Source organism: Mesoplodon densirostris, chromosome 20 (assembly GCF_025265405.1).
Source record: "Mesoplodon densirostris isolate mMesDen1 chromosome 20, mMesDen1 primary haplotype, whole genome shotgun sequence".
Classification (NCBI taxonomy): domain Eukaryota; kingdom Metazoa; phylum Chordata; class Mammalia; order Artiodactyla; family Ziphiidae; genus Mesoplodon; species Mesoplodon densirostris.
Window position 1 is genome coordinate 30795653 of NC_082680.1, and position 12760 is coordinate 30808412.

The 12760-nt window shown below is 42.6% G+C and overlaps 1 protein-coding gene across 1 annotated transcript in view; it reads left to right on the top strand.

The window, feature by feature from the left end:
- The window catches only part of IDO2 (indoleamine 2,3-dioxygenase 2), a 43511-nt gene that overhangs the window by 7954 nt on the left and 22797 nt on the right, over positions 1 to 12760 (top strand). The window contains exons 2-3 of the mRNA XM_060086104.1: positions 4235 to 4330; positions 11444 to 11563. Coding sequence (XP_059942087.1) covers positions 4235 to 4330; positions 11444 to 11563 — 216 coding nt within the window. The remainder of the gene's footprint in view (positions 1 to 4234; positions 4331 to 11443; positions 11564 to 12760) is intronic.

A 12760-nucleotide genomic window follows, 5' to 3' on the forward strand; every position in this document is an offset into this window, starting at 1 on the left:
CAAAATGTAGTATTTAAGGATTCCCATGCAAGCCAGGAAGCAGAAATCCAGATGCTTTAATTTTTTTTGGCTGTTCATCATGGCTTGCAGGATCGTAATTTCCCAAACAGGGATGGAACCTGGGCCACCTCAGTGAAAGTGCCAAGTCCTAACCACTAGATTGCCAGGGAATTCTCCAGGATGCTCTAAGTTAATTCTCAGAATACGATCCCCTCTCTAGGCATCAAAGAAAGAAGGACAGATTTAGTTACAGCTTTTCTTCAAACCCACTTTAAAAGGGATTCTGAATACTATGAGTCTGATTCTGTGATTTTCTTTTATAAATATTATATTCCTTTGTCTCTGTAGCCACATTCAGTTTTTGTTCATAAAACATATGCATCATATAGATGAGAAGAAAAACAAGTTGCCAGTTCAGAGTCAGTTTACCATAAATCTCTCTGCCTTTATGTGCGAGCATTCTCAGCTGGTCCACTGCTCTGTAAATCCCCAAACTTGGGTCAGTTAGCAGCTTTCTTCAATTCTGCACTACTGCTGAGCACTGCTAGGGAAAATTATACCATTATGCTTATAAATGTTGTCTCTGGGAGAAGAGTAGGGGAGCATAGTGGACTCTACCTCTCAGAAGCTGAGGTACTGGATGAGGAATGCATGAGGAGAACAGGGTGTGATTTCCTCTTTGTGAATATCTGTATTGTTGGGGCCCAGGGCAAGTCACCCATGAATATGTCTCAATGCATATTGATTATTTTGGGTGAAAGTTACTTAAGAAACAGTCAATTTAAGAAGAAATTTGACCCTCTTCTCTGTCTCCCTAAAAGCAGGAAATAAATCTCTCCTATGAAAGGTACCCTCCACGCATCTGGAGATAGGACACCCTTACCACCAGAGGTAGGGAATTCAAGCCGAGAAGCCTGAATAAATAAAACCCTGTTACTTCTTTAATTGACGACCCCAAGACCAAACTCTGTTTAGATAAGCACATGAAGCCTAAGTTTCTTTGTCTTGTCCATTCCTCACAGATTTATTGTCTCTTTGTCTACAAAGTATAAAAGCCTGCTTTGGCCACTTCTTAGGTCCCATTTCTATGAGACCTCTGTACACACAAACTAAAATTTCTTTCTTTTTCTCCTGTTAATCTGTTTTGGGTCAATTTTATTGACTCCTGACACAAGAACTCAAGAGTAGAGGGTAAAATCTCCCCCTCCTGCACAATATCTATATTAAAAATGTTAAATTATGATGTTTGCTGTAATTTGATTTGTTGGGAAAGCTAGTAAACGCTGTCCAATTTGTCCTAAATTGATTCAGGGGCAGATAGCAAGCAGAGGATTAAATGAAGTCTATAATTTTCAAAGATTGTGTATTGGATGTTAGATTCACCCAGTTTTATTTTAGAGTCTGAGGGATAGAGGATCTCCAACAAGTGACTTATTGGTAATTTACAGATCTACAGCACTCCAAACTTATAATTCTCAAACTTCCCTGGGTTTTTAAAGTCATTATAATGTATTATAATATACATATTATATATTGCAAAATATTATGTTATTTACATTTTTATGTTTAATTTCCTCTTCCCTTCCCTCCGATAATTAATTTAACACCCACCGCTCTCCCCAAGTCATATAACCTGAATCTTCACCATTTGCTGAGAAATTGAGTTCATAAGAAATGAATCCCTCAAACTCCAGACTCTCTCCGTCCAGCTCTTCTCAGTCAGGTGCTACATTTGGGCTCTTCCTCTCCTCCTCCTCTTCCTCAAGACCCTTTACTTTTAATTATTCCCTCTCTCCTTTCTCTTCCATCTCCGCCTCTTACACTAGCAGGCTGTAAACCACTCAGGTTTCCCATTTGAAAGTGGGAACAGCTCTCAAACACAAACTGTCGCCTTGTTACGGCTTATGGCTCTCCCAAAAAAGTAATTCAGGGCTTCCCCGGTGGCGCAGTGGTTGAGAGTCAGCCTGCTGATGCAGGGGACATGGGTTCGTGCCCCGGTCCGGGAGGATCCCACATGCCGCGGAGCGGCTGGGCCCGTGAGCCATGGCCGCTGAGCCTGCACGTCCGGAGCCTGTGCTCTGCAACGGGAGAGGCCACAGCAGTGAGAGGCCTGTGTACCGCAAAAAAAAAAAGTAATTCACATTTACAATCTCTGTTTTCTTCCCTCCTCAGAACACTAAAATTTGAACCCTGTTTCCATGACCCTGACCTGAATTTCTATGCCATATACATGGAAAGACATGTATATATTGATATATTAGTGACTATTTAGTTTTGTCTTCCAAAGGGATAACCTTACTTAAATGATGCATTTGGCCATCTGATGAATCTCAACTTCCGAGAAATCCTCTAATGTCTTGACTTCTATAGGGTGATTCTCTTCTGGCTCATTTAGCCTCTATACATGTCTTTTTGTGCTGGATTCAGTTGCTCTGCCTGCCTTGTAAGTACCCCCCCGCAGTGCGCTGATCTAAGCCTTCTCCTTTCACTTGGCAACTTCTCCCGAATGGTCTTGTACCCACTTGTGGTTTTTACCACAATGCGGAATTTGCACTAGTGTGATGCCTCCCGATTGTATATTTCTAATATTAATTCTCTCCTGAGCTTCCAATTGTATATCCAACTGCCCAGTATAGAGCCATATCTTGACATTCCACAGATATTTTAGGTTGGACATATCTAAAAACAAATTCACTATTGTATGTCCTCTCTTTGACTTCCACCTGCATTTCTGTTTCAACCTGTCTTCTCAACAATTCATTCAGTCATCTGATTCAGAAACATGGAAATAGCCCTCACCGCCTCTCTTTCTTAACCCAGAGACACAACATTTCAGTCTTGCAGACTGTACTCTGTAAAAGGAGGCCCAGACCCTGGGGACAGGTCACAAGTTGGCAAACTTTTTCTGTAAAGGGTCATATAGTAAATATTTTAAACTTTGCAGACCATATGGTCTCTGTTGCCACTATGCAACTCTGCCATTGTAAAGTGACAGCCACTGTAGACAATGTGGAAACAAATGAAATTGGCTGTGTCCTAATAAAAGCTTATTTACAACGAGTGTAATTTGCTGCAGTTTGCCATTTCTTGGGATAGAGTCAGGGTTGCTGTAATCCAACCTGTGTTCTTCTTCGCTAAACCAACGACCCAGAGTGGGCAAATAAACTGTGCTATTGGGCTAGGGATCACCTTGCCTTTAGCCCCATCCCTGCCTCTAAATTTAATTATTTCAATTTTATTTTCCAAATATTTTTGAATACATACCTTCTCCTTTCCAAATTCACTGCCATTGCCTAAGCTTAATTTTCAGACAATATTTCAAAGGCTTCCTCATCTGACTTTATATCTTAAAATCCCAAAGCAAAGTTATCTTCCTAAAATTCAGATTGAATCATGTCACCAACATACATAAAAATAAAGTTCTTACGTAGTCAATAAAAGGCATATTTGATCTGATTTTTTGGTCAAATCTTCCATCATCCTTTCTCTTGAACTTTATATTCTAGTGACACTGAATCATCTGTAATCCCAAGAAGCACAGTTATCTCTATTTATCCACTATCTCCTCTGTTTCACTGCCTTCCCATCTTAAAAGTTCCAACTAGAAAAGTCACTTTCAGACCCTACTACTGGCCCCAACTCTCATATTTCTATGAGCATTTCCCTTTAATTCCCTAGCATAGTTGACGGAATTAACCACTTCCTCTTCAGCTGGTTGCTAAGCTTACACATATCCTTAATTGAACATATTATACTGCATTGGGTATGTCTGATTACATTTTTTTTTTTTTTTTTTTTTTGCGGTACGTGGGCCTCTCACTGTTGTGGCCTCTCCCGTTGCGGAGCACAGGCTCCGGATGCACAGGCTCAGTGTCCATGGCTCACGGGCCCAGCCGCTCCGCGGCATGTGGGATCTTCCCGGACTGGGGCACGAACCCATGTCCCCTGCATCGGCAGGCGGACTCTCAACCACTGCGCCACCAGGGAAGCCCCTGATTACATTTTATTTATCCCTTACTAGACCATATGCTCCCTCACCACAAGGACTGTATTTTAGTCACCTGTGTATCTGCAGTGCCTAGCATAGGATACAGCAGATAGTGAATTCTCAATATTTGTTGAATGGAATTGACCTGAATTCTGCCTTAAGACTGAAATCTGAAAACAGCTACTACACGAAGCTGTTTCCCAGAGAGGTCTAAAATACTGAGGCATTTTTATTTTTTGAATGCAGAAAGAACTCCCTGATCACTATAGACCTTGGATGGAAATTGCCAGCCGACTTCCTCACTTGATTGGGAGTCACCAGCTTCGAGCTCAAGTGAACGAGGTAAAACGTTTGGTATTCTTCTCCTTAACCCCTTCTCACTACCCTATTTTCATCCTCACACCAGTTTCCTTTCTCAGCATTGTGGAAGTGGGTCAGCTGACCAATCACTGCTGTTGAGTTTATCTACAGAGCTAAAACTATCTCACCCTTCATGATGAGCAGAATGACACTTGCTTCTGGTATGACAAGTGTGTTTCCCTAAAATTTCCAGAGCCTGCACAGAACAGTTCCTGGAACATACTGGGCACTCAACAAGCATGTGTTTAAAAAAGGAAGACAGTCTGGTTGAGAAGTGTCAGGAAACCGATGAATAAGACCTAGTTGGGGAAGGACAGGTGTGAAAATTCTCAGTGCCCTCACGCCAAGCCACACGGTCAGGGCTCCCCTCCCCATGAGTGAAGCCACAATGATTTACTGTCGGCGTTTCACAGAATAGTAGAGTCAAGAGACTTTCCCAGTTATAAAGTCAGGGTTGGCAGATTCTTCAGAAATCATTGATAAGTCTGTAAATGCCACATATGAGACAAGATGAGAAATGTTTCCCCAAAATATGTAAGGAACTGTGAAACTCCTTGGTCCTGGGAGAACTGACATGACCCCACAGGAATAAGAAGAAGGTGTTATAGGAATAAGAAGAATAAGAAGGTGTTATAGGAAGAACATAGATTTGACTCAGGAGGACCTGAGTTGGACTCTTGGTTTTATCACTTAGTCGCTATAAACTTTGACTTAACGAGTTATGTATTCTGTTTCCATATTTACAAAATGGGAGAAATTTGGGGCCCCTAGAATTGTTGTGAAAACTAAATGACTTTTGCAATAGTGCTTTTGTATTTCCTGCCACAAAACAGTGTTCAATATATATATTTACACTTCCCTCTCGTCTCTCCTCCATCTGTTTTAATCTCACCAATTGGCGTGCCATGTGATTTTAGACATATAAGAGGTTTTCCCCTCCAAAATTCTCCTTCACTGACTTATGCATATTTCATGTCTATAATTACAAATTCATTTAAAAATAATTATGGAATGCCTGCTAAGTGCAAGCACAAGGTTTAAAACCCTGTAAGAGATGTAAGACACTCTCTTCAGTGTCTCTGAAGATGGGAAACTAAGCCTAAGAATTTATTTTCCTGCTGCCTAAAGTCTCATTAATATGACCAAAGAAATACAAAAAGAAGAAAAAAGGAGATATCTGGGTGAGGGAAAACAAGAGAAATGATGGAATAAAACCCTTAAGGACTTTTGTACCATATTAATCAAATTAAATCAGATCCAGAAATGAGTCTATTGTACCCATGCCAAGCATTCAACCAAAGCAAAAAGAAGACCCCCGAGGCTCCCTCTCCCATCTCGGAGTAAGAGGGCACAGAGGCAAGGGGCAGTTTGCAGGAAGGTAGATTCAAAGTCCTCTGTACAAGGCTTTCCTCAGGGTTTATGTAACTCAACCTCCATAAACGAAGTGAAGAACTTGTTGAATCGGTGCTTCTCATATGTTAAGTGTCAATGAGGAGAGGCCAGGAGTGTCCAGCTAATTTCTGGTCACTATAAACATGGGCATGGGGGATACAGCTCAGTACAGCAGTGGAATTAATCCCCCTGATACTTCTCCTGTGTTGAATAGTTTCTCTCCAGAAATTGTGTCTTGGAACCTGTGAAGATGACCTCATTTGGAAATAGGGTCTCCACAGATATCATCAAGTTAAATAAGGTCATGTGTGTTGTATTAGGGTGCACTCTAAGTTTGCTAGGACTGGCATGCTTAGAGCAAGAAGGGAATTTGGACACAGAGACACAGATATACAGGTTAGAACATCATGTGAAGATAGAGGCAGAGACTGGAGTGATGCATCTACAGTCCCTTAAAGTATCCCAAGGGTTCCTGGCAACCACCTGAAACTTGAACTGAAACAGGGAACAGATTCTCCCCCAAGAGCTTCCAGAAGGAACAAACTTCACAAACACCTTAATTTCAGACTTTCATCTCCCAGAATTGTGAGAGCATAAATTTCTGTTGTGTTCCCTCTTTGGGGCAGCCCTAGGAAACTAATATAACATCCGTGGCCATTCCCTATGCTTCTAATTAGTTCTAAAACAACTAACTGGATAAAACCACTCTTTAGACTTCACCACCACAGATGGAGACTGAATCAATTGGAAAACCGTCATGAGAAGCAAATTCTATGGCTTCCAGGACCACACATAGAGCTACAGACTAAGACATTTGTCCTCTTGAGGCCTTTACTTGGCACAGACAAGACAGAAAGTGAATTTACACTCCTAATCTCACAGTACCTCCAGGCCAACCACCTTACTCTTAGAAAGCCTCCAGGGCCCCTATCTGTATGTTGGTAAAAAACAAAACAAGACAGACAAAAACTTGTTAACTAGCTTAGACTCAACCACCTTCTTCCAGGAAGGGTCCCCCTTCTCCAGACCTCTGGGACAAAACACTACAGACAGCTGATGGACTCACAGGAAGCTCACAAGAGGAAGCTCAGAAGTATTCTGGAAACATATAAGGGAAGCTCTATTAGTTACTAATTCTGATACCCTGGCCTCCATTCCTGAACACGAATGGATAACCCCAAATGACCAAAGGATATGAAGAGAATAAACAAGTCAAGAAGGATGAGGGAGGGGCTTTCCTGGGGCTTCCCTGATGGTGCAATGGTTGAGAGTCCGCCTGCCGATGCAGGGGACATGGGTTCGTGCCCTGGTCCGGGAAGATCCCACATGCCGCGGAGCGGCTGGGCCCGTGAGCCATGGCCGCTGAGCCTGCGTGTCTGGAGCCTGTGCTCCGCAACAGGAGAGGCCACAATAGTGAGAGGCCCGCGTACAGCAAAAAAAAAAAAAAAAAAAAAAAAAAAAAAGAAGGACAAGGGAGAGACAGGACATTTGGTCTCCGACAGAAGCCAAAATATGAGATCAGTGCTTTTAAAAATTGCATTAATGTCTTCAGTATATGTACTCCATAAAAATAAATAAAGTTGCTCAGTAAAAGGAACTATTGGAAAGCAAAGAAATAAACAAAAAGCTCAATATCAACCCGAATAAATGAGGGAAACATTGATTATAGAAAAATAATGGTGATTTAGGGACTTCCTTGAAATGGTTTTATAAAGCAGAAAGCAAAAATTAAATGCCAGCATCAGGAAAATAAAAGTATATGAAAAAGAGAAATGGATGACCTAAATTCCACAAAACAGAAGTCCCACAAGTAGACTAGTGTGGGTGAAGAAAAAGAAAAGCTTTAAACGCATAAAAACAAAATTTTTCAGATCTTATGAAAGACTGGAGTATTTCTATCAGAAAGACAATGGGGGCGGGGGACCAGCCATAGATATCCTGGTGAAACTTCAGAGTTTCTAGAATAAGAGGAAAGTTTTGCAAGTCTTAATCAGGAAGGAAGAAAAATGAAACTAGGTGACTTATAGAGAAACATAGGACTATGTATCTATGTTAAAAAGTAGTAAAAGGCAATTTGAAACCTATTTGAACACGTAGCATTTTATTAAAACTCTGGCAACATCAAGCACTGGTGAGGCTATATACCAACAGAGACCCTACTTCACTTTGCTGATGGGAATGCAAAATAGTCTGGCAGAACCTTTTAGAGGCAAACATCGACTTACCATATGACCCAGCAATCACATTCCTAAGTATTTACCCAAATAAACTGAAAATTTATGTGCGTGGAAAAGCTTGTGGGTAAAGGATCCCATAAACTGGAAACCACCAAGATGTCCCTCAACAGGGGAATGGTTAAACTGAGTACAATGGCCTGAATGTGTGTGTGGTCCACAAATTCATATGTTGAAATCCTAATCCCCAGCATGAAGTTGTTAGGGGTGGGGACTTTGGGAGGTGTATTAGTCAGGGTTCTCCCAAGAAACAGAACCAATGGGAGATACAGAGATCTATAGAAAGATATTTATTAGGAGCAACTGACTCACATGATTATGATTATGGAGTCTGAGAAGTCCCATAATCTTCCTTCTAACTGCACGTTGGAGGCCCAGGAAAACCAAGAACCAGAGGAGCCAGTGGTGCAATTGCCAGTCCGAGTCTGAAAATCCAAGGACTAAGAGTTCTAATGGTGGGGGAAGATGGCTGTCCCAGCTCAACCAGAGAGCAAATTTACCCTTTGTCCACTTTTTTGCTCTATTCAGGCCCTAAACAGGGTGGATGATGCCACCTGAATTGGTGAGGGTGATGGGCTTTACTCAGTCTCCCAATCTCTTCCAGAATCTCTTCTGGAAACATCCTCAAAGACACACCCAAAAATAATGGATCTGGGCATCCCTTAGCCCAGTCAAGTTGACACATCAAATTGACCAACACAGAAGGTAATTAGGTCATGAAAATAGAATGGGATATTCATAAATGGGATGAATGCCCTTATAAAAGTGACCCCAGGGCTCTCTGGCCCTCTTTTGCTGTCAAGTGAAGATGAAGCAAGAAGACAGCAGAATGGTTCTCACCAGAACTCAATCATGCTGGCACCCTGATCTTGGACTTTCAGCTTCCAAAACTGTAAGAATCAAATTTCCACTGTTTATAAGCCATCTAGTCTATGGTACTTTGTTACAGCAGTCTGAACGAAGACTCCTGTATTCATACATTGGAATGCTATACAGTGACAAAAATGAATAAGCTATTGATTTATTCAACCATATGGATGAACCTTAAATACATTTTGCTAAATGAAACACATCAGAACCAAAAGACTACATATTGTATGATTCCATTCATGTGACATTTATATATATATGGTTGGCCAAAAAGTTCGTTCGGTTAGTGAATATGTTGTTTGATAAAGTTCTTTGTGAAAATGAAAAATGTCTTTTATTTGTACTTAAAACCAAACGAATTTTTGGGGCAACCCTATGTTAAGATGAATAAATAAGTAAATGAATGGTGGATAATATTTCACCATCAGAGATGAAAGTTATAAATTAGGAAGGGGGGAAGATAAGATCAACCTGTGACACCAGATTAGAGTTGGAGACGTCTGACATGTTTAGCATTTTAGCATCATATATACATATGATACTAAAACGTATATATATATATATATATATATATATATATACACACACACACACACACACATACACATTTTGTGGACATATAGATGGGTAAACAAACATTATATGTATGTGTACATAATATGTGTATACACACACACAGAGCACACACACACATTTCCTAGCTTTGTCCGCTGTGAGGGATCTAGTAACAGGGTCATTCCAGTAGCAAAGAACAAACCCAGTGTCCATTTATTGGAACTCTTTTCCAATAAATGGAACTGGGGCTTCTCGGAGAAAGAGCTGATTATAAATCTGGAACAGGGAAAAATAGAAGGTGACCCCAGAACATCTTGGGACCTTATTCCTTTACCTTGAGGCTGCACTGTGGGTAGCCAGTAGCCACTCACGGCTACTGAGCACTTGAAATGTGGCCAGGACAAGTTGGCATGTAAGACACTCGCTGGATTTTGAAGACTTACTATAAAAAGAGTGTAAAAATCTTGATATTTTTAATATTGATTATGTGTAAACATTTTGCATACATTGACCTAGATAAAATGTTATTAAAACTAATTCCACCCGGGGCTTTTTTGTTTTTTGTTTTTTGCTATTTTTAAAATGTGGCTGATAGAAAATGTAAAATTACACGTATGGCTCTCATATTTCTTTCGGGCAGCGCTGACTTCAGAGGGCAGGGCTGTGGTCAGCAGAACTGGCCTAGCACCCTGACTCAGTCCCTCCTGGCTCTGTGGCTCTGGGCAAATATCTCACCCTCTCTGACCCTCAGTTCTGGCCTGTGGGTTTGGGGGAAGATGGAGTACCAACCTGCTTGGGACGCTTTTCGCACCATGCCTTGGACACTTTAGTAATTGCCTTAGAATAAGTACTGAAGAAATAACTGAATACATTGTAACTGTGGTTATAATTCTCAGGCTGGTTCCTGTTAAAATGCAACATCTCAGCAATGTCTCCAATAGACACACACACCCCCTAAGGCACAGAACTTTCGCGATTCTATCTCAGAGCCAGTTTTAAGGGTGAAATAAGCAGTCTGGCACAGTGAGGACAGACTCAGAAAGGCTGCCCCCTAGCGGCCAGCGGAGGAAGGATTCCCATCGGGGAGGCTGCCGCTCCGGCCGCCGGGCGCTGGGCTTGGGGAACCGCGGTCCCAGCCCACTTGTCACTCATTGTTTAAGAGCCCGGAGTTTAAAGAGATACACACATCCACGGCCGCCCCTTCTGGCGCTTCGGACCCTGGAGAGGGGCACCTGGGAAGAACTAGACCAGACTGTGTCTAGAGCTGGGGAAGGGATAGGGGACGGAGGAAAGCCGAGGGGGGAGGTACAGGGAAGCTGGAGCTCAGAGGCTGTTGACGTCAACCGAGACAGGCAGGGTTGGCCGGGGCAAAACTGAGAAACTGGTAATATTTGCTTAGGCAGGGGTGTCAGTAATAACTAACTTGTGTACAGGGTGTTGCTTTCAAGGACATCACCTTTACACCTCTCTATGACGCATCTTGACAGGGAGGGAGCGGGCGTGGAGAGGTCACAGGGTCAAGGGGGCGTGTTCGGACGAGAACTGAACAATCTCTTGTTCCGGCTCAGCAACCTCCCATAAGGGGTTTGATCGGATTCCTAATTCCACTGGCCTCCATGTACTCGCTTACCTACGAATTAAACGGAGTAAACAGAGACAGTAACGCTCACAGCAGCAGGGCTATTAGGGTTAAATGGTACCCGTTATGCAGAGGTGCTTTGATAAGGCAGGATTGTAAAAGTGGCCCCGGGACACTCCCGTTTAATAAATGATGTCAGTCTTGGGACTGAGTTATTCTAGAACACTCTAACCAAGCTGTCAGTGATGGTGACCAGTGTCCGTCACAACCATGGGGACAATTTGGTGTAGGTACTTCGTGAACACTTATCATCTGGGATACCTCCTCTACCGCAGTGTCCTAAGATCAGGGCAGAAAGTGGGGTGTGTGGATCCCCGTCACTGAAATATAACCCCTTCAAGCCATAGAACCCCTGCAGCCTTCACACCCCTGCAGCTGGTAATCTCTGGAAATTCTCTTGAACAGATGCCCCTCTTGAACTGCCAGTTCCTCACGGGTTACCGGGAACAGCGGCTGGCACACCTGGTCCTAACCTTTATTACCATGGGATATGTCTGGCAGGATGGAGAGGCACAGCCCAAAGAGGTAGGGACAAAGGGACACCTGTCCTGTCATCTGGCAGGTCTGCTGCACCTGGCAAACGCTCTCTGTTTGCCTGGAAAACGGGTCCTTTCTTGTTCTTTCCTTTGGGTATGAGGTGAAGGAAGGACAAAGGGCCCATTTAAATGAAAACACAATTTTCCACTGGCCAGGAGGTTAATTTTCCTTAGAACGGGTAGCCCTCTCATTAGTTTTTGAATTTTGTTTTTTCTGGCACCCACCCTCTTCCAAGAATTGTGAAGAGCTGCATTTGAAGGCAAGTTCTGAGGTGTCATAGAAAACTTCATGATTTCCATTTCACAGCAGTTTGTGCTCTTATACATATCTGTAATCACAGTCAGTGTTCACAATCCCATAAGGTAAGTACAGCCATGCTGTGCCCATTTTACAGATGGCTGAGGACTACAGGAGTTCAATTCCTTGCCCAAGGTCAGAGAGCAAGTTCGTGGAAAATCCAGGGCCACAACTCAGACCTTCTGATGTCACTAATGTAACCTTCTTTCCCCAGAGGGGAAAAGCACACATTGCCATTTATAACACTAATCTTACTTTCTTGAGTGTTGCTTGCTATCTACCAAATATTGGTCTGTGTCTCTTAATAGTTCATGTAAATCTCTTCTGAATCTTTTCCTAACTTTTTACAGTTTCAGTCGGAAACTTGGAACGTGAAATCGTTGTTTCACTGACTGCAGTATAAATTCCTATCAGTTTCATTTTTTTATAAATGGACATTCTCCAGAAATGAGGGTGTTACCCTTGTTCCAGTACTTCCTGCCTGAGTCAGCAGCCTGTGCTTATTTTGTGTGCTTGGTTGATTCTACCTTTTCTCTCTCAAGTAAATTCAGGAGACTCCCAGTGAGAAAAAGAAAGGAATGTAAGGAAGGAGAGAAGAGGAAAGCATAGAGCTGCTTCAGACTCTTTAAAAAGAGTCACGTGTCTGATGTTGGAAAGTCTGAGATCTACGCACATACGACAGGGCATCCCAATGGGCTTCCCTCCTCCTCTGTTCTCCAAACCACAATCCTCAATCAGGGGAAGGGGTGGGAGCCCCCTGCCACACCCCACCCCCGCCTCGGGCCATCTCTTACCTTCTTTGTATCTCCTCCCGTAACTTCTTCACTCTGGAGACACCTCACTTCTGCGCTGCGCTCCTCATCCGCTGCCCCCCAAGGGAAGTTGGCC